At 38.0% G+C, this 26181-nt stretch overlaps 1 protein-coding gene across 2 annotated transcripts in view; it reads right to left on the reverse strand.

The window, feature by feature from the left end:
* VPS41 (vacuolar protein sorting 41 homolog (S. cerevisiae)) overlaps nucleotides 1-26181 on the reverse strand; it is a 110018-nt gene that overhangs the window by 69004 nt on the left and 14833 nt on the right. For both annotated transcript variants that reach the window (XR_775282.1, XM_010581769.1), the window contains exons 3-4: nucleotides 19406-19513; nucleotides 16373-16450 (exon numbers count right to left, since the gene is read on the reverse strand). Coding sequence is in view for 1 of the 2 variants with exons in the window: in XM_010581769.1 (XP_010580071.1) it covers nucleotides 16373-16450; nucleotides 19406-19513 (186 nt within the window). In the remaining variant the exon portion in view is untranslated. The remainder of the gene's footprint in view (nucleotides 1-16372; nucleotides 16451-19405; nucleotides 19514-26181) is intronic.

Below are 26181 nucleotides of genomic sequence, written 5' to 3' on the forward strand. Positions count from 1 at the left end.
CAGGGTCATACACTAAGGTAGTGTTCAATTGGCCATGTTCTTCTCATCTCTCCAGCACCTACACCTGTCATCAGGGCTTACATGACAGCAACAGCAGATCTAGCAGCACTTCTGTGTGATGGGCCTTCTTGGAGACACTTTACTGCAATAAAGCGACAACAAGAAACAAACCAGGACATACCAGAAGAGTCGACAGCTCAATCCTACAGTCCACACTGTTCCTACTTTGCTGCCAAATGGCTTGGATAAAGTTTGACACTGAAAAAATGAAGTGCAAGAAGTAGGCAAGGTGACTGTGTAAGTTGTCTTCACATAAAAGTGGAAGACAAGGAGCAGGGTGATGGAATTTATCTGTCATGCTGTGGTTTGAAAGCCACGTGGCCTGCTTTGGTGATTAAATATGTGATTGCACTCAGGTAACCAAACAGTGCCTAGCAAGGCCAAACATCTCCTTATATACACACAGAATGTTGTCGGTGGGGGAAAAGGTGATTCCACAGTATTTGCATTTTTCCTACATGCAAAATTGTGCAAAATACTTCAGAACTGTTTGTTGAGTAGAAATTTTATGATACAGTATTTCGTAATGCTGTGTATAACTAGCAACTTGTTAGAAGCCTTCTGCAGGCCCAACACCTCTATCAGGTGCTTTTAACTTTTCCTTTCTCCAATTATTTTTTTCCTGTTGTCTGCACTATACACAGATGACAATCAGGGAAGACAAATACACTCAACTAAAAACAGAGCTGCTCACTTACACAAACCTCCAGCTAAGTTCCAATAGGAGACACTATTCTAGATGATGTACACAAGACAAAGCAAATGCAGAGTAATTTTTTTCAGCACTCAAGTGGAATTGGCACTATTGGCTACTAGCCTGTTCACTGACTTTACCAGTCAGAACTTTCTATGGAGCTCAGAAAGTGATGAAAGGCCATGAACTTAAAAGCAGTCAAGGCTGAATATTAAATGCATTTTAAAATAAAGTTCCAGCAAGAATAGCTAATGCCAGGATCTTCTTGTTCAGAGCTGAGTAACAGTCAAGCCTACCATTTCCAGAACTACATTCCACTGGAAAGCTGTTTAAGATTTGTGTCTAAAACTATCCAGGAAATCAGAAATAAAAGACCACTGATAAAAATGGTACATGTGTTATCGAAACCAGTGTTTCTTCTAGAATCAGCTCCAATTCATCTTTTCATATCAATTATTTTTATAAATATACTGCTGTTCCAGTCAGCAAAGTTACAACTAAATTTGAAATGGTAAGTATTAATACCCTGCCAACACCCTGTGGATAATTTTGATATTTCAGAAAAGAGAAGCACAGATAATTTTGTGGGTTAACCTCCCTCACCCTGCTTTTATTTTTTTATTAAATGTTACCAACTCAGTCATGGAGTTACAACTGTCTTGTGGGGTTTTTTTAAACCTTATTCCAGCTAACCCACTGAAGAGTTTGATTTGCCTGGCAAAAGAAAACAGGTTTTGGTTTTTACAGTATACAGAATAAATGTCCTTCCTGCAACATCCACCTTTACAGGTTGACAAAAGATGAAGAATCGCTCAAGGTTAGAGAGGACACAGGTAGTCACTAACTCATCACAGTCTGGAGAAGTGATCGTTTCATACAGTTGGAACCAGGATATGCTCTGGGGTTTGGTCAGTTGACTGTCTTAAAGGTATTTTAAATGGGTGGGGAAAAAAACCTGTCCAAATTTACAGGCATCATATTTAAAAAAAAAAATAATTAAGAATTACAACAGCAGTCTGAGGGCAAAGTGTCAATCTAAAAATTAGGAACATATAATTGTCACGGTTTAACCCCAGCCAGCAACTAAGCACCACACAGCCGCTCACTCACACACACACACACACCCCCCAGTGGGATGGGGGAGAAAAATCAGGAAAAGAAGTAAAACCCATGGGTTGAGATAAGAACGGTTTAATAGAACAGAAAAGAAGAAACTAATAATGATAATGATAACACTAATAAAATGACAACAGTAGTAATAAAGGATTGGAACGTACAAATGATGCGCAGGGCAATTGCTCAGAACCCACCGACCGACACCCAGCCAGTCCCCGAGCGGCAATTCCCGGCCCCCACTCCCCAGTTCCTAAACTAGATGGGACGTCCCATGGTATGGAATACACCGTTGGCCAGTTTGGGTCAGGTGCCCTGGCTGTGTCCTGTGCCAACTTCTTGTGCCCCTCCAGCCTTCTCGCTGGCTGGGGATGAGAAGCTGAAAAATCCTTGACTTTAGTCTAAACACTACTGAGCAACAACTGAAAACATCAGTGTTATCAACATTCTTCACATACTGAACTCAAAACATAGCACTCGTACCAGCTACTAGGAAGGCAGTTAACTCTATCCCAGCTGAAACCAGGACAATAATCCATGTAAACATTACTCAATTAAGAGATGATCTAGACTTAAACCCCATGCCATAAAACCACAGGCAGCTGCATATAAAGTGTTGAGGAAATTACTAATAATTCTTTAACTAGCTCTACATTGGGTAATCTCTTTTTAACCTAATCAGGATGCCTAGCTTTAGGCCAAACAAGTAAAAACACACAACTTTTGTGCTCACGATGATATCTCCAGCACTGTATAAATAATAGCAACACACACAGTATTTCTAAAACAACATAATTCAAATCTGGCAATAGGGAGGATCCTGCTAGTTAGGAAGGGAAATACACTGACATGATTAACCTGAGAACAGCTTCAGAATTTCATACAGTGTGGAAGTTCTGGCAAAGAAGGAATAAATGCCTTCAGCTGAATTTCCATTAGCTGCAGTTTTCTTTCTGATGGAGATATGTTTGGAATTCTGGACAACATAAGTAAGTTTGACTGTTCAAAATCAATAACGTCAAGCTGACACTATAGAACAAAAAAAATGTTACCTTAATGGAAGAAAGAAAAGTTTAGGGAGAAGGAGAAAAAGCTAGCAAGCACCTTGCACATAAAGATCTAAATGCAGGCTTTACTAAATCCTAAATTTAAAGGAAAGGAAAATCAAGAACCCACCAACAAATGTATCTCATGCGATAATCAATTACCTAATGTAAAATGCTTGAAATAAACGCACTTAGTATGGATTATATCAGCTCTTCAATTAGGAGTAAATTCACGGCCACTCAGGAAGCTTCTTTTAATTGTGTTCTCTGTGGCAACTCCTTCTCCCCCGACACTCATCATCAACCCACCTTACACTATCAGTCCCCCAATGGTGAACCTGAGAAATCAATCTGCTAATGTATAATTTGTAAAGCTCCTCTGACTAACAAATGGATAATTGATTCTTTCACAAATGCTGCATCCCAATGGATATGAAGTGGATGAACAAGAAACACAAGACTGGATTTCACTCCAATTCTGTAAGAAATGCAATATTTACAAGCTAGGAACCTAAATGTTTTAATAGTTGCATGTGACTTCATGCCTTTTAACCATGGTTAGCAGGCAAGCAACAGACACATTAGGAGTGTGAAAAGCAAAGTAGTGTTCAACCATACTTACAGCAAAGCTCATTTTACTTCAAGAGGTTCCCATTGCTAATACAACCCCCTTAAGCAGCGTTTTCACGCATTCTTTAAAAAGAATTTTCAGAAACTTTTCCTAAATTAACCCAAATGTTTGTATTTATCTATCTATACATACACACATATAAATACCCAAGGAAGAAAAACACCCATAGGTCTTTTCTGCTACATTAGTACCAATCTGGCTTTACGTAACCACTACGTAGCTGCTCTCCATACTAAGGCAAATTATACGTACACAGAGTTTGAATTGTAATTAAAAAAATAAATTTATCTCCTACAAATGCCTATTTTTCATTTATTCATATGTTTCCATCTGCATAACATTCACATAAACAAGCATGTAACACTCCAATGTATATTAATATGACCAATCAATCCACTGCTCAAAATGTTAGCTCACTCAAGTAAGGACTACCATTTTTATGTTTTTTTATTTTATTTTATTTTATTTCCACCATGGTGGAGGTATCCAAGTGCAAAATACTGGTAAACAGAAACTGCCTTAGTTATTGTCATAACTAAGCTAAGATCCTCTCAAAACACAAGCCTTGCTTTACGTAGGACGACGAACTTGCTTTGAATAGAGCCCCAACTCTTTAGCTTTTACATCTGTAAATTAGACACTCTATATGCATCGACATCAATGAATTGAGAAACAGATGCCATTAAGGCTACTGGGGAAAAAAACCAGAAAACTAGGCAAGTACTGAATATTCTCTTTCTTCAAGAGTGCCTTTCCAATCCAAAATTATACCCTCAACCTACCTAGAAGGAAGCCTAATTTAACTAACTTGTCAAAAAAGGAGTTCTACTTTTCAGGGTCTTTTCATTTTGGGAAGTGATAGGAGGTGACAGCAAATAAACCAGATAGTGAGGGAGTCTTCAACTACTTAAAAAAACCCAAACAACAAACAAACAAAAACCAAACAAACAAACAACAGGAAGGTGTGCAACAGCTAAGCACAAGTGTATTACATGTTGTTTGTCCCATCTGTTTTGACTTCAGAACACTGATGCCCAGAGATCTCTTGTACTGAGGAACTACATTTAAAAAGAAATTGAACCCATGTACTTTTCTTGCCCCAGATGCTGCAGTGACTTATGCATATTTTGCATATTTGTAGAGTTTTACTGATACCATAGAGGGAAGAGCAACTCAGAAAAGCAAATTCTGATGCTATATTATGGTTTACCTGTAACAAGGTAAAAGTTCACACATACCTATGTGTTTATACACAACTGAGAAATGTAACGTAGTAACACAAAGGTTTAAATTGAAAAGGCAGCTTTAAAAGTTACAGAACAAGCTGTTCACCTCTGCCTGCAATAGAAGTAGTATACTCTGAATTTATAACACTTAAATTTTCGTATGATGAAAATTTACTAATATCCACACCTAAAAGGTTTTGTTCAATAATACTGGCAGCCAAATTCTGGTAAGTAAGTGAGGATTCCTGCTCCAGTGCTTTTCCTATAACACTCCTGAAACTGTCATTCTCCAAATGAAAAATGGGACATTATATTGGTTAGAAGAAAAGGGAGGGTGGAAAGCTGGGGAGAGTGACAAGGTCTGGGACACGGAACAATAACAACATTAACTTTGTTTTGTCTGCGGGAAGGCAGGCCTTGCCTACAAAAAAGAAAGATCTCAAAAGCTTGTCTAAAACTAAGGGGATATGAGGACAAGGAATCTCTCATATACAGTCTGAGAAAGTGAGAAAGACCAAAAAGCCTAGAGTGATTTCAATATTTTCCACATCAGTGAATCCCTTAATCTTGTTTGTCAACTACAGGGACTAAGAAAAAAGAAAAAAAAAAAAAACATTCAAGGAAAAAAATTAACAAGGGATCTCCCTAAATCTGTAGTAGTTACTAGATAATCAGAATGCTTGTCTAGGAATGATGGAACTACTACTGAAAACAAATCTACATTGAAAGCCTACACTCCTTCCTAGCAGTTTAACCATTAGCTAGCTCATGATGGATCCAAAGTAGAATCTTTTTTCTATTAAAACACTGGCGTGTAAGGAGATACCCTCCTGGGAGCTCTGTGCCAAAGTAAACAAATTATTCCTGTTTCCTCCTCTCCTCAGGTCCCCTTCACCATCCACTGTATAACTGTAGGGTTTCAATGATAGTATGTCCTAAGCCCACCTCTATCTACTACTTTGTTGCTATCTGTGTATTAAAGCCATCTGAGAATATGAAGCAATATTCCCCATCACACGCCCATGTAGAGGTGTGGAAGTACAGGTGGAGGGCTGAGGAAAGGCTGCAGATGACTACATACACCTTCCTCAGAAGACCCAACACAGCGTGGGAGAAGACTATTCCAGGCAATCTGGAGGTTCACCTCACCGATTCACTAACTGCTTTCTTTTCAGAACAGTTCCCCAAGCACAATGAACTCGGAGAATTCATCATTGAGCATTAACTTTCCACACAGGCTACTGAATTATAAATTGGGCTTTGAAGAATGAGCCAAAAAACATATCTAAACGTCTGAGGATGAAACTTACTGGGGCGCTTTCACAGCTTGTTTCCAACAGAATACCACCGCCACTGTCATTAATGTATTTAACAGGATTTTGTAGAATTCTGCTCCCCCAAAGTGGAGAGTATGTGATTTTTCTGCATTTCTTGATAAACCACATTTCAGAGACATGACTGATGAGAAAGGCCAACCAGATCATACAGTTCTGCAAGTTCTTGTCAGGACAGGTTTTCTTTTTAGAGATTATTTTATTGGTGCTTTGAGCAAGCAACTTTTAAAGAAGCACAGCGGCTTGTGACTATTCTTCTCAGGGATCATGCATTGTTGTGCCAACATCATTTCCAGGAAGGTTTTCACAACAGCCATGATGCTCATCCTCCTCCCTGACCAAACAAAGGACAGAGGACATGACCACATGCAGCCTAGTATTCCTGCTTCTCCTTACATTCCATTACATAACCATTATTTTCTCCATGACTACATAGTTTTCTTCCTTCTATCAGCTCTTGCAATGAAAAACCGCAGTAAGTATTTTTTCCAGTTATTTTAGCCTGTCAACCATTCCACTACAGACAATGATCCCAACCCGATAGCTACTGAAATCAGTGAAAAGATCTCTCACTGATGGAATTGGACAGAAGCAGAAATATTACAAGAGAAGGAATTCCCTTTCCTGGCTGAAAATGACGTAACCGGTCATATTCCTGGCATAGTTAAATATTACACTGGCTGATCAATGCTGAAGTTCAGCCAATAGTTAGAGCTGAAGTGCCATTTTCCATGTAAACATTCAGTTATCAACACTGGTATAGACTGGCATAAGTCAAAGCTATATGCAATAATAAACACATTTCCTGCTTACTGAAAGCATTGTATTCTCTTTGGACGCCAACTCTGGAACTTCCTTTATTTGCAATTATATCATCTGGGAAAGTCTCACAAACCCATCAGAGATACTCAACAATGATCAACATTGGGTGTCTGATTCTTGACAGGATCCTAAAAACATGTGCAAATCAAAAAGATAGGGGAGAGGGAGGAGAGTACTCACACAAGTAGAAACTATGGATCATGAAGTGCACTGTAACTTACTGTAAGCAGCATACTGTATGACATACCCTCACAGTAACAGTAAGAGGGAAAGCTAAATGTGAAGATGAAGTGATCCCGTGCAACTTTCTCAATGCATTTACATACAAAGAGGCTCTATTTCAATACCAGTGAAGTGTAGACATGATTGCCTATAATAAATTTTATTTAAAGTAGATCAAAAAAAGCAACCAGATTAATTCATTCCTCCATCTTTACACTGCTCACATTTCACAGCTCCTGTCTTCAAAACTGCAAAGACCTGCAGCAACTACAGACTTCAATTAGCAGCCAGTTTAGGGTTACAGTGGTGAACCTTCCAACACCAAAATACTGACTTCTGAAATTTCTTATACTTTTATTTCTCTGTGTCACAGGACACTGAGTGGAACTAGCTCCCTCAGCAGGATCACAGTGGAGATGGCCAGCTTGAAAGTAGCGACTTTTTGTCAGTGGCCACTCAGGGTATTAATACCGAAGACTGGTCAAATCTGGTCTGTCCACATTTAGCATTTCATCAGGAGTGCAATAAACAACTGCTATATAAACTGTCATGTCTTTTAAAACAAATAAGTCTCATCCTTCAGAAAGGAATTTTTATTAGATTTACAAAGTTCATTATCAATAATGTCTTACCCCCTATGGGAAAAAATGTTTAGTTTTGCCTTCATGTTTTGTTCATCATATTATGCCCCTGTTATGTCATTCTGTGTTTTTAATAGTGCTGCATTTTTATTGTTAATGGAAACAAAGGGCTGTAGCTCTATCATTAATGTCAACTTGTATATAAAACATTGTCCTCCAGAACTCAGTTGCTTTGGACTTTCTAACTAGGAAAACATTTTCTAATGCAAATAATATTTTATTAATGCCAGAACTCTGAATAATTCTGACAAGCAAACTGCTATTATTTTGTATATGTGCACGTAAATGCCTGCCTTCTGTATAGAGGAAAATGCCATGCAGGTATAATATGCCATTTGAAAGGAAAACAGCTCTAGGAATCAGCAGTATACTAGTTTCTTAGGAATCAAACCTTTCCAAATCCTCTCTATGCTTTTAAAGGTTGTTAGGGTTTTGAAAATGCACATCTGTGTTATCAGTCTTTTATGAAAAGACTTCGTCAGTGCTACCGGAAACTAGCTGTTTGACTGCTGCTAATAAAAACCCTAGAGCAACTTGGCCCAATGGTCCAGCTATATATCAGCAAAGAGTATTTAGGGGGAGTATGAGACAGATGTGGCACAATTTGCTTCTGAGATGACTGGAAAAAGCAAGCAGTGAATCCCTGAACATATGTCTCATGCCAGTCAACATCACCTGGTCAGATGAGAAAGTTCCCAGTAGGGCAGGGACATCTGTGATGGTGAGAATCTGTGGTTCTTCAAATACCAAGAAGGAGTAAGAGACAGAACAACCTAGCGGCATCTAGTATTCCTTGTCAGGGACTAAGCCTCTGGAAGGCACAGAAAAGTATGTTCCTTATTTAAGACTTGTTTGAAATTTGTTGGGAGTCTTTTGAGGCTTTCTTTTAAGAGTCAATTACACTCTAGAAAAGTAATCTTTTGCTTAAATCAGAGATGAAAAAAATATTATCGTGCATGGTGGTTTAATATGTCTTTGAAATTAGAAACTATGTTTCTGTGTTTTTCTTAAAAGCAAATAAACTTTGTTGCCTAATATTGTCAAATTATGATGCATAGGGCAATTTTTTAGAGAAAAGGTCAGTAATAGTTGCAAACACAAATTACATTTTCTAAATAATCACAGGATATAGTATGCATTCAAACAGCAAATGTTACCAAACCTGGATGGTGAAAGAGTTAGAAGAAAAAAAAAAAAAGAAAAAAAAGAAAAAAGAATTGTTTTGATTATTTTGATGTCACAAATAATTTTGTTCAAAAATGTCTGAAAATGCCACATGTAAATTCACTTAGCAGAATTACAGTAAGGTCCTCTACTTGATCTTTCATGGAAATAAACTCAGAGCTCCTACAAGGTCTGGCAAAAAAACAAACAAACAAACAAAAAAAACATTGGAAGCTTTGCCCTTTCATTGACCAAAAGTGCTATATTAATTACTAGAGTAGTAGTGTCCTTCATGTTTAGCATTCTCCCATAATGAGATATTGTTCCCCCTATAATTTTTCAGATTTCAACTTTTTTTCTGAGAAAACACACACAATATGATAGGACCCTACCAAGTCAAGAGAAAATGAACTATTTGCTATGTTTAGATGACTGTGACAAAAGAGTATTGAGTCAAAGCCCTTTACCTCATTAAGAGGTGACATTAACAAACTCTTACTGAAATCAGTGACATTGAAGAGGGCTGCTAAGGTACCTTAAATGTAATACCTTTAGAGTTGGTCATGAAATGCAACTGACAGATAAGATATCCACTCTGTAGAAAAGTGATTGATACTGGAGAACAAAAAGGAAACTTCTTCCTATGCTTCTATGTCAAAAAATAGAGGAAAACCAATATGCATTTGGAGAGTAATGAAGTTGTAGAAAGATCACTCAGTCTAAGGATGGGGCTGACATCCTTCTGAAAAGAAGGTACATGGGCAACATAGCTGCTAGTGAAAAGTTCAGAAACAGAAGGCAGAAACAATTGCAGTCCCAGAAACAGCTGATAAAGTATGTAGGCTTTATACTTCAACTGAGAGGAACTTAATCTACAGCATACATGTTACTCTTTGTGACTGCACAAGCATGCATTTGACTTGTATGAGCTAACAGCATTCAAGAAATAAATGGCTGGACCATACAAGACCTTCTGTAGCTGAACCTACACTCTCAATTAAACCTTTTATATTATTCTGCACTAAACTACAGAGTTATTGCAAGCTACAAGCTTGAAAGAATAATGGAGGAACTGCTTTCCTCAGTTTTGAGCTTACAAAAATTAGTCATACATGATACCACAATTATTTAAAACTCTCATGTTTCATCCATACTCCAAGAAACATTTCTAGTAATAATGAATGCCTTCCACATCCATCTGGTCTCTTTAAGTAAAAATTTAAGCAACACTCCCTTCAAAGGAAAGTTAGATACAGTGGATACAAAGATGATATGCAAAACAACTATGAAAGGGGTTTTTTTTTTGTTTCAGTTGTGTCAGACAAGAAACTTTTCTAGACCTATGGAATAATGGCCCTGACACCACAATTTTTGCTGGTCTAGGCAAGCTACCTCACTTCTCATCCAGACAGAGAGACCCAGATACACCACGAATCCTGCCAAGGAAGGTCCTAATCTTCAATGGCTGCACAGTTCCCATTGGAAACACTCCAGGTCACAAACAACCTAATAAGCACAGCACCAGAACAAACATCATAAGACATACTTTCCAAGCCTTTATAACATTCGAAAAGCCAGACTCAAAAGGCCATCCGAGTTACTCCCAGAACTACTGTAAAAACTTCTGGCTTTCCAAATCATCTGCAGTTAAAATGAAAAGACAGGTAGACAGAAGCAGAAGAAGGGCTATTAAATTGGGTGTAGACATGCAAGTCTAAGAGCAAAATCCCAAAGGATATCACTTTTCTCTAGTTTTTCCATTGGGCAGAGCTAGGAGTTAACTTAAAGCATTTAAGCCATAGGACTGCACCACCCATTTGGCTGGGAGGTCCCATGGAGGGGAAGGAAACCTGTCCCCTGCATAGACACTTGCTCCTATCAAAATCTTAATTTTTACTTTGGTTTTTGGAGCCTACATTTATAGCAGCCTGCTTGGTTTTGTACAAAGCACAGGATTTCAGCTTCAAATTTAACAGATACAGTGACACCCTGCAAATACTAACACACAGCTACCCAGATCTTTACTCTAAATTCTATTGCTTCGGTTCATTTCCCGATTAAGTCTTCTTTCATAGTCTGACAGTGACAACTAAAATGATGTAGTTAAAGTAATAAACAGGGAATTTTAAGTAGTCTGTCAAAATAAGTGACATTTATATCATCTTAGTCTTAAACTCTCATGTAAAGTTCCATTCAAAGTAACTTCTTCATTATACAATCAAATGCTAAAAGTTACCTTCCCCATTGAAAGATGCTGCATTATCTCTCACAGCAGGTAGTAGGCTCCACATCATTTATAGCAACAGCATTTAGTGCTTAACAACAGCTGTTTCTTCATTAGAAATATGCTTTTCTTGTCAGCAATTAAACTCTTTCAAAAGCACATCAAGTCAACAGAAACCTCTGACATTTTATTTGCAGCCTGCTGAGTTATCAGCAAAACCAACAGGCCACTGACTGACCTTCAAGCAACACACTTGCTCCAGAGGCTGGCGAGTGCTGTGACTTTAATACACCCAAGGGCAACAATACCACCACAGAAGGAACTCCCCTTTAATTTTTCAAGGTAGCAGAGATGACCTAGTGATTTTCAATTTCTGTCACTCCGATTAAAAAAACATAAAGAAATGTTTATTGCTAGACAATGTGAGACAATTAGAAAAAAATGGTGAGGCCAGGAAAGATATACGTGGTAAAAAGAAATGCTGCAAGAAGGGGCCTCTACTTAAAGTTTCATTCTTTCTGAAATTCCAGCAGTCTTGAATAGCTCACAAATGTTGCATGCTAACAGGACTTCAATTTCTTTGCACTAACAGAAGCTTTAAAACACTATTTACATTGTTTTCTAGGCTCATGCATCATCTCTGAAACACCTCCAATGCATTAAACATTTAAATCCCCCCTACTTGTAAAATAGACAATGTTTCCCCTTCTCACAGAATATCACTAGCACCAGCCAAGTCTTCTAACCATTTTTGCTTTACGCTTGATGTTTATTAGAAGACCAGAATGGGGGCAGGTTTTCTTGCTCTTTGAAAGGTTTCTGATTTGTTACTTAACTAAACACGTTTGTACAGCTTTCTTCATATCTAGAAGTCCTTAATCCACAAGATGTCAGTTGAGGCAATAATTATATTAATAAATTGTAGACAGTCTAAGAAGAAAAGAAAGATGGAGAGGCATTTGGAATTAACATGCTGTGAATCAGTCCTGCATCATCCTTTGTCAGTGGCATTAGCGGGCTTTTTTTTCCCTCTTCTTGTTGCCTTTTAGTAATAATTTTCAGTGTGTTTGACACATTTCATCTCACTCAATGCACTGAACCCTAATACAAAAGAACGCCAGTTTGTCAAACATACGTTATTTGAGGATGCATATCAGTTAATCTTAGGCAGCTGACATTGTCAAAGACAGCCACACTGGCAAGAGCTAAAAACACACTAGGAAAGGGGGAAAGAGGGATCATGCGAGAGCACAAGCGTGGCTGCTGAGATACCAGCACCACACAAGGCCAAAGCCCCCAAATTCCTGTCTCTCAATTCTCCCCAAATCAAAAGTCTCCCATGCCAGTTTCAAAGCATGCATTTCCACTGCTGTTGACAAGAGGAGTTGCAAACCTGAAAATAGTCATCCACCCGGCACAGGATCCAGCATCAGATATTTTAAGGGCAGGATGAGAGCAAGACTCTCTTCTGAAAAGACTTTTTAGTTGTCTACTTTAGTTTCACAGAAGCCTCTGTGTACATTTATGGGTCAAAGTAGAGCACATGATTAAGTCTTTGCAGCACTAAGGCCAGTACTGGCAATTCAGGATACCCACATTGTTTTGCTGCTATGGACATTACAGAATGAAGTCCTAAAAGGTTTGTGGTTTTTTTTTAAACAACAAACAAACAAAAGAGCATGTTAAAATAGCAGAACTTCTAGGGATGCCAGACTTTTAGTGTTTCTTACAGCTGTTTTTAGCAATTTAAAATGCTAAACACATTCAGTCTTCAACAGGAGGGCCATCATTCAAAAATTGGCCATTTTGGAGATTATGCAACATACCTGTGAGTTTCTTCCCTCAAAGTTCACAGGAGCTGGAGACACAATAAAGTAATTGTGCTGCAAATCCTCTGAGATCAGTCTCTATTTCTGTTTTACAATTTGGCGCAAATCCAGATGTGAGCCAATATGGCAAATAAATGATTTATTCTACAAAATTCCTATTTATTCAATTTCCAAGCCCATTGATATTATTGAATATGGTTACCTAAGATTAGGGAAAAAAATTGAAATCAAGAGGACTACGGTGGCAGTAATGGTATTTTCTACATGTACTTAATATGAACTTGCCATTAAAATAAATTTTTTAAAAAGGTTAAAATAAAAAACCCTCCCACCTTTCTGGTTTATGTCACATACTAACACTATTTTGGATCTAGTGACTTTTAAAGTTTCCTGTGTATGGTTTGGTTTTTTTCCTATTTACCCATTTAACAGACTCAGATGTACAGAAAAGTAACTAATTTTTTTATTCCCCAACTTGGCTTAAAAAAAAAAAAACCCAAAACCAAAAACCCCTGAAAAATACAGATAGACTCAAACGCAGAACAATTCCTTGAATCACATAACTGATTTCTTCCAGACAAAGGGCTTCATGTTGCTATCCTTATTATTCATTTCTGCCATCTCACAAGACAGAAAACATCTGCTGAAAATATTCTTTCAAAAAGAAAAATATGTAAAAGTCACTCCCTGGGTACACTGTTCACTGCAAAAAAATAAAAGGTTTCAGTGGTAATATTGCTTGCTCTTTAATGGGAGACAATTTTATTTACTCAGAACAATTTTTATACACTGCTAATTTCCAGAAATTAGTAACAACAGCTACTTCTCCTATTTACAACTTCAAGGTAAAACCATATCTGCTATTCCACTAGTGGAAACACTTCTCAGAAGGAATTTGGGACCCAACAAAGAACAAGAGAAAACAACACTAGAGAAAATACTCTTTGCCCCAGCACATTTACAAGGAATGCTTTGCCTCTATAGGACTTCAGAAAGTGACTCACTTTCTTCTCAAGAAAGGGTTAGGTTTTATTTGGGATTTACAACATGGCAATACTCCAATGCAAATCCCCCAGGAAGAGAGAGAGTAAACATGCATTGGTAGGAGAGAACAGAAGGAACACCCCACCAAATGCTTTGATAGCGATGCCTCTAGTCAGCAGTCCAAGATCTTGAAAAGTTCAGGTTAGAAGGAAAAAATTCTGACATACAGCAGCCAGTTCAGAATAAACTGTTCTAGGGGTTCAACAGCCAACAACATTCATTCAGAAAACTTCTCTGTTTAAGCAGCCAAGGATGTCACAGAGCTGCTTTGTTTCTCACATAGGCAGCCCATTCTGTTCTACAACACTTAGTAGTTCCTTGGAAAACTTTTCCTTCCAAGACAAGTGGTTCTAGATCAAAATAATTTTTCTTCAAACTATAAAAAAGAACAAAAGAAATACCCTTTCCACCTGATCCATGATACAATTTATCTGTTGCACTGGAGACACGTACATTACAAAAAGCGACAGCAACATTTAGAATAGAATCCAAGAAACATTTCTTTTTCCCATTCTCCATCTGAAAAAGCACTTTGTACTCAAACAATAGTTTAAAAAAAAATCATTGCCATCTCTATAAGAAGACACGGCACAAAAATCTTCATCCTGAAGCAGGCTAAGGTTGGAAAAGGGATAACCAAGTAAACGCTGTATAGCAGAAAGTGCTTTATATAGCCCAACCTTAACTTCACTATAAGAAACTACTCTCCCAGCAGGCACTGGTAGGACTTTTTATTAAGGAAAAGAAAAGAAAAGAATAGCACATTTGGGTGGGTTGGTACAAAGAGTATGCAGGGGTTCTGTTTCATAGTCTTTAGTAGACAACAGGTCCCCTTCTTCCTTGCTCTACGCCTAAGCAGTGTCCTAAGTCTTTACAGGAGGATTTCACCTTTCAGAACCAGTGTGGGAGAACAGGGTGTTGGTGATGCACTTGGGAAAAAAATGGCAGTTCTACAAATGAACCCTTCCAAGCACCTGACACAGAGTGGCACAAATACAAGTCTAAGACATTTAATGCCTGACTCAATAGAAAAACTCCACTTCATTTGAGTGAGTTTTTGAGTCAGTCTTTTATTGCAGAGATGGAAGAGAAGAATTCAGGTACACTTTAATTGGACCTGCCCCAAATAGATTACTTCGGGAGAAAGAAACTGTATCTTTAGCAAGTAGCATACATGTAAAGTAATCAGAACTGTAAGGGAGACACCAAAAAATTTTCCTCTTTTGAAACGCAGTCAGCATCTCCTCTGTGGGGCTGATGAACATACAAAGTTAAAAGCAATAGAAAACACAATTAGCTTGACTTTCATTAATACCCAGTAAGGTCATTGTCAATCTGGCCAATGCTATATATAAAATTTCTTCCAAAGGTTGTGCCTAGGAGTCCAGGTTTTGGCTATGACTTTCCCCCTGCCTTGCACAATTGCATAATTAGATTTTTCAAAAATATAAACAAAACCTTTCAACCCTCCCATGCAGCTAGCTGCGTCAGCTTTAGAACATAGGTTCTCTTTGCAAACATGCCAACATCTTGTGATGGATACTCTGACAAGTGCTGACACTGCTATGAAAAACCAACGCTTGGCTACTAGATTTTGTGACAATGCCAGTAGGAAAAAAAATGGCTATTTCTCTTCCTCCCACCTCCCACGGAAGACAGGGAATTTGAAAATGAGATATTAAAAAACAAACCCAAAAATAATCAACAAATGTCCACAATTAAAAGGAACATTTAATACTCAACAACAGAGCTTTAAATTTAGCATTTCATTCATCTTCTAATATCAGGAACCACAATAAGGAAAAAGTCTGCTGCTTCTCCTTCAATCAATACAATCCCTTAAGAGTCCAAGCTTCAAAACATTCACATAAAATATTAGCGTTATATATTTGCAGTAGATAAACTGAACCAGCAAGGCAATCAATCAATTTTCAATTACTTGTGGCAACTAGATAAGATGATAGTGCACACACTAACAACTGACAACAGTCACCTAACGAGCAGGCTCATGCCTTATGGAAGTCATGAACCTCTGGGCTACATAATTAATAATAGCCATTTACAATCATAAATATGCATTTCCTCTTCTGTCTTGAGGAATAAAGTTTATTATATGTAAACTGAGATGTGCTCATCACAAAACCATCCAGTGTAACTTCTTTTTGCGAGGACCACACACTGCCTTTTATGTTATGGAGAGGGAGTTCATGAAATGCATTAGTAAAATTTCAGGTGTAACAAGAGCATTAACTTATTTATTACTTAGTACATCACAGCACTTTTACATCCCAGTAGATGTGTGCTGAATAATGCCATACTTACAACATCAAACTTCTGTGTGATGTTCCCCTGGACATCAAGTAAATAAACTTTGCCATAATGTGTTCCCAGAGCCAAAAACTGTAAAAGAAAGAGACTGATTACATAAACACAAAGACACCGCAACCAAAACTACAGCAATGCTAAATGAATTCTGGGTTGTTTACCAGATTAATGATTAGCAGCACTGGGGGAAAAAACCCCCACCACCTTCTACAGACAAAGGTTCTTTTAACTGCACCTAAAGAATAAAACAGGGCTTCAAGCCCCTATTACTGTGATAGTGCAAGTTAGCTGTCAGAATGAGTCATGAGGACCCTCATCCACTGACAACTAATGGTGTGTCTGCAGTCTGTACACACTGCCTGATGGACTGTGGCAGCAAATTAAAAATGCAGCGTGAAAGCATGGACCAACGCAGACCTGAAATAGTTCAGCTTTTTTTTCAATCATAATGGTTTCCTTTGGGCTTTATTTTAATTCTCCTTCATCATTAACATAAAAACAAAACATTCAAACACAGCAAAAGGCCACCAGTAAGCCATTGGTAAAATACTGCTGAATTATGGAAGGTCTCTGACAGTGCATTTAAGCACACAGATAACCACTGGGCTTGCTTCCCTTCATGTAGTAACACTCCTACATTGAACACTCTCAGGACAAATACACTTTTCCTCAGAAATCTCAGGAGTTTCATTCTAAAAAACAGTAGCAAAATAAAGAAATGTCCACACGAATGCATGCTCTCATAAACTTATTTTGATACAAACAAGAGGGGAACTGATTCTGAGAGATCTGCTGTTAATTGAACCATGTGAACTACACCTAAACAGAAAAGGAAGAACTTCAGTACTACTTGATTTATGACAGAGGTTTCTTTTATTCCCCCCCTCCTTTCAGCATTACTCAAATAGTCTAGGCTCCTCAATTCTCTGTATTTCACTGCATGTGAGCATGCTTCATTGCAACCTATAATGAAATGCTCAAATTTACAGGCACTGCTAAGCGTGTCAGTCAGGCAGCACAATCTTTAAAAAATAACCTTACAGAAAGTCAAGGTTTAAAAGGATTTATCAAAATGGAATTGCTTAAAATGAAATTTCAGTTCAGGCACTTAAAATATGAAGCTACATTAAAAGGAGTCAAGAAAGGAAAAGAAGGGGTTCATTAGAAATTCATCCCCTGCAATGCCTTTCACTCCTGCAAGGTTGCCTTTTTTCAGGAAGAAAAAAGTCCCCCGGGTGAAAAAATCAATACTGGTTAATAAAACATCAGGTGTGCAGACATAACTAGGTATGACTATTCCACTGCACAGGCCTGCTTGAATGCACCAGGTGCCATGACGATTAGTCATCCAGTGCAGACAGCAAGCCTGGTGAAAATATGATGCTTTAGCAGTGAAAAGAAAAAAAAAATAATTCTGGGGGGAAATTAGTCTGAATATAGAATCCAGATTTTCAGTATTCCCAGCAAAGTTAAACTGCTTTAATCAGAGGCATATTTTACATAGTACTGTAAAATTTTGCTAATGACGACTCTAGCAGGGCTTTTCCTGCTCTTGCAGGGTTAAAAAAAAACACCCACAAAACAGAACAAAACAGAAAGGACCCTCACAAAACCTATAACCCAGCTCCATTTTCAAGCTCTCTGTTGTAAAAGACCTATTCCTAAAAGACTCCAGTACCTGGCTTCTAACACTATTGATTCTTCTCATAAATAGTGTATCTAGATTGCTGGAAAACTAAAAGTGCTGAGATACTTAAACAGCTTTCCCGTATTGCCACTCTTTGTGACACTATAGTTAAAGCTTTATCCGTGCACATCCTTATAGGAAAATCCTGTTCAACTCTCGGCTTTCAAAATTTACCTGAGGCTCAGGAAAAAACGGTAACACAAACAGGCCACAGACCAGGAGGAAATGCTTGCCAATTTTCCAAATATCTGTAATTCTAAGTTGTCAAAAACATTTTAAAAAGACTTATTGTTTTCATTTGCACAGTTAAAACACAAGCTTCATCTTAAGAGCCTCTTGAGCCATGGCAACAGTCCTTTGAGTAAAAGAAACACAGCACAAGTCAATCTAAAAATATAGCCAAATAATAGAGATAGATCCCTCAACAATAACTGTTAAGAAGCTATTACTGGCTGTGAAAAATCATACATTCAATAAATAGCTATTATGTTTTACATACTAATAGTTACTTGACAAATCATTAACTCATACTTTCAGATGCTCTTCAGCATTCCTTAATATTTTAAAATGTTCTTCAGTATTTATAAAAGAGAAGAAAACTCAGAAAACAAAAAAGCAATTTTTTAAATCACTAAAGAAACATATGAAGTTTCTTCCTTGTAATAACAAAGGAATGATTCTTTGTAAAATTTCTTTACTTTGCATTGTCCTTCATTCACTTTCTCCCTTTCATTCTCTTGTATGTCTCAAACCTTACCAGCATTAGAGCATGAGCATTCCGTCTCCTTTTTTTTAACATATTGAATCAGGGAAGGGGAACGGGAAAGTATTAGTATGACATCCCCCCCAAAAAAACCCAGCCAAGCAAAAAAGGAATATTGTAATTACTTTCTTCTACACTGTATTAACAGAAACTCTGCTGTCTTCCACAGCTGAATATACGCTAAGCTGGCCCCTGGCATGATCAAGTCTGTCTTCAGTGATTCAGGCTGTACAAATAAGCACAGTATATGCCAACTTCCTTTCTGAATAAAAGAAAGTTGGGACTGTATCCCACTTCTAGTTCATAATACTGTTTATAATTAAAATCGAGTGAGCATTTTCCCAGTAGCTTATGAAAACATCCCATCCCTGCATCTTGAATTCTCACCTCGTTTTCTCACTGAGAAAGTGTGGATTGTTCAACTCAGGTTTACCATGAATTTTGTTTATATTAGTGTTGGCTGGCACTGCACCTCCAGATTTGGCAGCACTTCTACACAGAAATATACTGATGCATTATAAGCACAGAAATATATAAAACCACGCAGAAGTTCTCTCTCTGCCACAAAGTCACATAGTACCTTTTCATGTACTGTCATGCAGCTGGCTGCATCCTTCTGGAGAATTTCAGTCACTCCATTAGAAAGCCGTTCATACTTCAGCTTAGGTTCCTCTTCACTCTCATCTTCCTAAATTTTTAAGAGTGTAAGGAAAAGGGAGCAAGAGAAAAAACAAGCATTTAGAAGTTTATTTTAAATAAAAACAAATTAAAAGATACCCCAAAACTATCACACAGCAACAGACGAGCTATCTGTTAACAACAGCCATTACAATCAAAAGCCACACTTCCACATTTTTATCATTGGAGGGGACTTGGGTTGTGCTTTTTTGTTACTGGTTTCTCTTTTTACTCCAAAGTTCTGGGTGCAAACAAAGACTGTATAGCAGCGTATCAATTCAGCTGTAAGAGGCACTTAGTTGGTATCTCAAAAGCAGGAAAAGATGTACATGTGTACTTTGTTACTAAAGTTAGTCATTCACAATTTAGAAGAAAAATATAAAAAGGATGGATATGGAAAAAAGGATGATGATAAAATAAAGTGTGCCACTGTAGCCACAATTAACTCTAAGCTGAAGCATGCAGGTTACAAAAAACTTCAAGACCTTTACAAGATGCTGCACCTCTGTAGGAAGGATAGAGACAAAAGAATCCACTAGGAATAAGTTAATTGTATAAAACGCACCAATGGGTTTATGTTAAAAAAAAAAAGTATAAATATGTTGCTGCAGAACTGTCTGGGAAGAGGATCCGGACACAGCATGTTCCTATGGATCACCTATAATCATCTGCATGTTCAGAACTTTTCCTGGTAAATACAGAAGCTTCCCTCTCTTTCATTTCAAGCATGTTAGGTATTATCACCGAATCACTACTTAGATGCAAAGAAAGATGATGCATCAAGAACAGAGTGAAGAGGAAGGAGACTGAGCTAAAAAACACAAGCAGCAAATTCATTGATCAAAGAACACCCAACACGTTTATCTCTTTGGAAAAGAAAATCCAAGGTGCAAAATAGCTCTGTGGTCATAGGCATCTATCTGTAACAGATGGTCTACTGAAGTAAAATGCCAGAGAGAGATTTCATAAGCTTCAGTAAGCCTCAGTTAATACTATATACATGCACAGAAATACACAAACCCATATATATCCCTTGGTCCTCACTGGGAAACAGTATACCTGCAATAATAGTCTCCTACACTCACTATTAGTTCTAATGAACACATCAACATTGAGTGTGTTTCCCACATAAAACATGTTTTTCATTCCTAAGCAACCAGAATATACCAGTGCAGTGCTCTAGTAAAGGAGTGCCTTTACTTCCCACCAACCACTGCTTTCCAATCCCTAGAACAGAAAATAAAAATGTACAGTGTCAGCCTATGGCAGAAGAACTATTTGTGCAACATTTTCTTGTAGCTAATGATGTGAAAAATAAATTTGGAAAAAGACACATGTTAACATATTAATTAAACATATTTTGTTTAAATTGCCTTTGGAGTACTAAAGCCAGTCTTTCCCAAGTTAAATATTATGGCCATTTACCATGTGTGCTACCATCACAGACAGTAATATGTACATACCCTGATACAAAACAAATAAAAGCCACACAGACCTATGGAAACACTCAATATTTAGCCCCATGCTTATATAAATACGCTGCAAGAGAGGCCCTTTTAAAATGTTATTTGGGAGTTTTATGACAGAATAGAAACGAGATTAATATAGGGATGTCAGCAGTCCATGACGTAGCAGTCTGAAGTGAGGTGTCAAATTGTCCACCAAGAAACAATTTTATTCAGTAAATCTAACACTGAACAAAGTTGTTACTAGACAGAATGACAATGTCAAATTACAGGGCTGTATATAAATCAGGCAAATTCTGTGCATCTACAGATCCTTAATAAATGACTACAAGGTAGAGGGAGGAGGTAAAGTCAAAGAAAAAAGCATACATGTGATGGAAGGTGGGCATAAGGAAGTATGCATCCATTTTACAGCAATTAATACATTACTGCATTTTATACATTGCTTACAAAGATTACACTTGAAATGCATGGGTAATCACTGAAGAAATTCATAAAAATAAAAACTGAACTCCAGTCATCTAGTTTTTCTAAGATTCCACATGTTGCTGAAATCTGGACATCCAATGTGCAACCAACATGAAAAGTTAATTCTAGTCTCTTGAGCAGTTTGCATAAAAGCATTCATCCATGGACCATTAGATAAAGTTACTGTAAATAAGTTTTGCCTGTCTTGTTTATGAGTGAAAACTAAGTAATTTTTCCTGCACATGGATATACAAAAAATATATACTTTCAAAAGTCAGTGCACCGAAGCATTCTGCCAGGCTTCAAAAAAAGTAAGTAAAATGAAACTTCAAATATTAGGCACGATGATGTACCCATTTCACGCTTTCTTGATAGGTATCTTTTATGTTAAGTAAAAGTCAAGCCAGAAGGTGAATTGAAACAGGGTGGGGCCACTTCACTGTAAACAAAATGAAGTGAAAAAGGTGATTTGCAAAAATGCGAGATTTCCCTACTACTTCAGACTCTACCTGATATATTAAATGCATCTGATGATCTCTTATTCAGAGTATCAGAGTTTAATCATTTTAAAGGTATTTTTCTATCAGGAAAAGCTTTTATGCAGTCTGAACTTCTAAAGTAAACATAAGCCAGTGTTAATAAAAAGCAAATCAATAATTTTTGTTAAATTTTAATAATCCTGAAAACCTACAAATAAAACCATCAGCGGCCTGAGTTGAGATGACAGTTAGCTGCGTTTCTATGACAACCTAGAGGAATAGTACAAGTCCTGACTTGCAGCAAAGCTAAGATATAAACAGTGACATTTACCCCATACAAGAAAAGTCACAGCATTCCTTTTTTAAAGAAAAAAAAAAAGAAAAAGAAAAAAAGAAAAAAAATTGCTCAACTAACATGGATTTTTACTAAGTGTATGGTACTTTTAATTAAAAAGAAGTCCTTTAAACCATCCTAGAGGTTTCTAAACATTTGAAAAAGAATTTTATAGCACTGCTTCTTGTACCACCACTTAACATTTCTTCCATATTTTCTTCCTAAAAAACCCCCAAACAAAACAAGCCCAATAACACTGAATTTTGAAATTCTTAACAAATGTATTAAGAGAAAAAGAAATATATACTGCACAAAATGTGCAAAGCGCTCCACACATGGCAGCCTTAAATTCTGAAAGGGAAGGAGACCCACAGAGCTGACAGGAGAAAGCTACCTTCGCAGTGTTATAAAATAAATAATGACCATTCTTCAACCACAGGAATGCTAATTTGAAACTCATATTCCATTTAGTTTTATAGTTGCCTTTTACTACTGAAGCTAGCAGTCAAATTGCTAAAAATATGCTGTAAAGAACCTGTAAAGAACAGGTATCCATAAACATGGAAAGCACATTTCCAATTGAATGAAATAGTCTAATTAATTAACCAGTAAGACTAATACAAATTCTTTCCTACTAAGAGCTCTTCCATTTGTCACTGCTGAAGTCCTGAACTGAAAACAAATTCCTTTTCCAAAACCTAACACCTAGTAGGTCTGAAACTCGCTACCAACTCTTCTTCTGGAGCAGATGTACAAAACTGAGGAGAGCTGCAAATGTGCAATAAGCTTTCAAAAGGCCAGGGCCACTGCAACAGATGCTCATCCGCCTTTCTGAATGCAGGTTCGCAACCTTCTTCAGATATTCTGCCCCGTCTTTCCTAGCTTTGCCTACATGAACAACTGTGGTGAATTCGCGAGTAGAAAAAAAAAATCTGAAATCGGTCCTTACGAAGAAAATTTCCAGATGGAACCTGTGGGCATTTCCCAGAGTTATTCCATTAGCCCACATTTGCTCCTGCAGCAGAGGATCTGCCCACAGGACAGTCTGTCACATGAACTACATGCTCTACTGATTGCGGATACTCTAATTACGTTACGGGCACTGACAGCAAAGTGTCATCCTTCCCACACGATTTGCCCTCAAAGTTCTTCAAAGCCTTTATGGAAATAAACGGTGCATACATTATAAGGCAAGTGCCCTTCCTCTTTGCTGCACATCTTCTGTCCAGTCCCAGCTAGAATTCCAATTACTATAGGTGGCCATTCCAGCCTTGTTTACGCCTGCAAGTTTTAACCCTGCAAAGCATTTAAACTCAAATACAAAGATACCTGAGGTCCATCACTTAAGCAATTTCAAAGGAGCTACACCCACATCCTACTGCAACAAGGCCCCGGTGTCTAAAGCCTTCCTAACAGGCCATGTCTTGAAAAAAAAGACAAAACAAACAAACACACACACACAGCTCATCTTCATTTTTTTCGTGCTTGCTTTCAAGTTCATGTCGATTTCAGAGATTATAAGAAAAATATTAAATTACCTCATTTCCTCCTAGCTTAAAGGCCATTAAAAGTGCTCTGCCTCTGTGTATCTGCATAGTTAATGTTTAGGACGTATTCTAAAATCTCATTTTAAAAAACGAAAAGAAAAAAAAAACCAACAACAAAACGTTCTGCTGCCAAAGCGCAAACCCAACATTAATGCTAAAAAAGTGAGAAGAGGCTACTTAGCAATTTGTGAGAGTAACTTTTCTTGACATTTAATACAGGCCAGATCTTTGGAAAGAACCTACTAAGAAATCAGCATTTTTATTTATTTAAACAGTCATCACATCACACAGAAGAAAAAAAATAAAACTAACTAGTTAGAGCTCCAGAATTATTAGTTTACAAACTATATGAAAATCTCCAGTAGAACCAAAGAAGCCAACTCCATTTATTTGTGAGTTAAAATAAAGGTTCACAGAATATCCTCAGTTATGCAAAAATGAATAAACACATCCTTAGTGCTCTGCTGGAGGCAGCTTTACTTATTAGAGAAATTCAACAACAAATATATAAAAACCCAAACCAAACATAAAAAGACCTCAAGTCCCAGAATGCAGTCTCCAGGCAAAATTATTTACTTCTCTTCTATATGTACAGAAGCACAAAGTGCAGCAAAATACCCAGCAGAACTCAGTTGCCAAGATCATGTATTACCTTTTTGGTCTTGGCTTGATCCAAAGCATAACCATCACCAACTGTTAATTTTTTAATGGAAATGATGTCTTAATCAGGGGGTCAGATTGGTTGTCTCAGTTTTGGTTTTGAGGGCCTGTGGGACCACGGGCTGGGAATGATCTTTCCTCTACAAATCCCCTAATTGACATGGGAACAATGAGTACTTATCCGAGTGGCTGGTACCCTGCTGAGAAAGGGAAGGTGATTTCTAACCACAATGCTAGGAAAGGCACATCATCAGTGGGGATTTACACCACCACCCGACCCCCAGGCCATCCGCAAACCCTTCCTATCACCAGCATTGCCTGGGAGGGCAGAACTGCACCAGGGAGCGGTGCAAACCTCAGTTTGGACAAGGTGGCCCAAAAAGCACCTTACAAACTGTAGGATAACTGTCGCGAGATTTCCACGAGGAAGCAAGTACTACCCAACAAAAGGTAAGAGCTAAAATTTTTTATTTAACCTTCACCTCATTACCACACCTGGGAATTGTACCAAATGGGCTGTAGTGCCTCCTTTGGCCTGGTAAAGAAATGATGATTATTTTCAGTCTTTAACCTCTCCATTTCAGATCCCAGAGCTTTGTTAGGACCTGACTATCTCCCTTCATTCAAGGTCAAGAGATACTGAAGCACTGAGTTATAAATCAACCTGACTTTAGATTTGCTGGACACCACTCCCCAAATCTTCAGAGCAAATACTCACCTAACACCGAGTCCCTCAGACAAACAGGTTCGCTATTCCATTAATGTCATCTCTAGTCCTCTCTACCCAGATCATATTTAGGCTAAGTGTGGCCCAGATAATCTGGTAATCCAGATGACCAGAAAGAAGCCTCCACATTCCCACTACCACCCCAGGAATATCCATATGCATCATTTCTCACTTCCTGATTTACCCTATTTCACACAAAGATACTTACTTTTTCTAATAGCTGTATGCTAGAACACTGAGACTTCCCATATTGTTTGTACCTGAAGGCAGCAATTAGGCCTGACAAACTGTATAGTTTCTCCACCCTGGAAATATTGCTTCAGTTTAGGCACCCTTACTCAGTTAGGACAACAAGCAGTTTCTTCAGACTGGTCTGCAGGGCAAGGCAAGATGCAGGCACAGCAATTCTTTACTGCAGCTCTGCAGGGGCTGGGTCTGCTGAGTGGGCTACTCTGGATTTCGGGACACCAATAGAAAAGGAAACAAGTGACTCTGCTCACCACAATGTTATACCAGATGAAGGTTGAAGGGTGTGGCCTGCCTTCAAAGCACCAGTTGATCCTGCCTATAATCCAACTATCCAAAACCAACAGGTTAAGGGTGCTGGCTCCCAGTGTAACACTTAATCTCCACTTTTAAGACTGCAGAGTCCTGAACCCTCACCAGCAAGAGGAAATACAACCTAGCACTCCCCTAGACTACCCCTTCCAAACCTGCTCTGCTTTGTCCCCTGGCAACCTTCAGATGGACCTTTGCTGATACCCCAACTCCTCTCAAACACTTCACCAAACCCTCCCAGCCTCGACTCCCATCCCAATTTCAACACTTTCCAGTGTGCCTGCCAGGACCCCTGTTTTCTTACTCTTCAAAGCCACCATGTCTTCAGCTGGAAGCTCACTTCCAGCCAGGCAACCTTCATGGCAGAGCAGCTTTCCTATTATACAGAGTTTTTAATGACTGCTTACAGTCTGGCATGAAACAGCTGTTCACGAGACAG

The sequence above is a fragment of the Haliaeetus leucocephalus genome, unplaced genomic scaffold, assembly GCF_000737465.1.
Source record: "Haliaeetus leucocephalus isolate CR32 unplaced genomic scaffold, Haliaeetus_leucocephalus-4.0 Scaffold808, whole genome shotgun sequence".
Taxonomy (NCBI): domain Eukaryota; kingdom Metazoa; phylum Chordata; class Aves; order Accipitriformes; family Accipitridae; genus Haliaeetus; species Haliaeetus leucocephalus.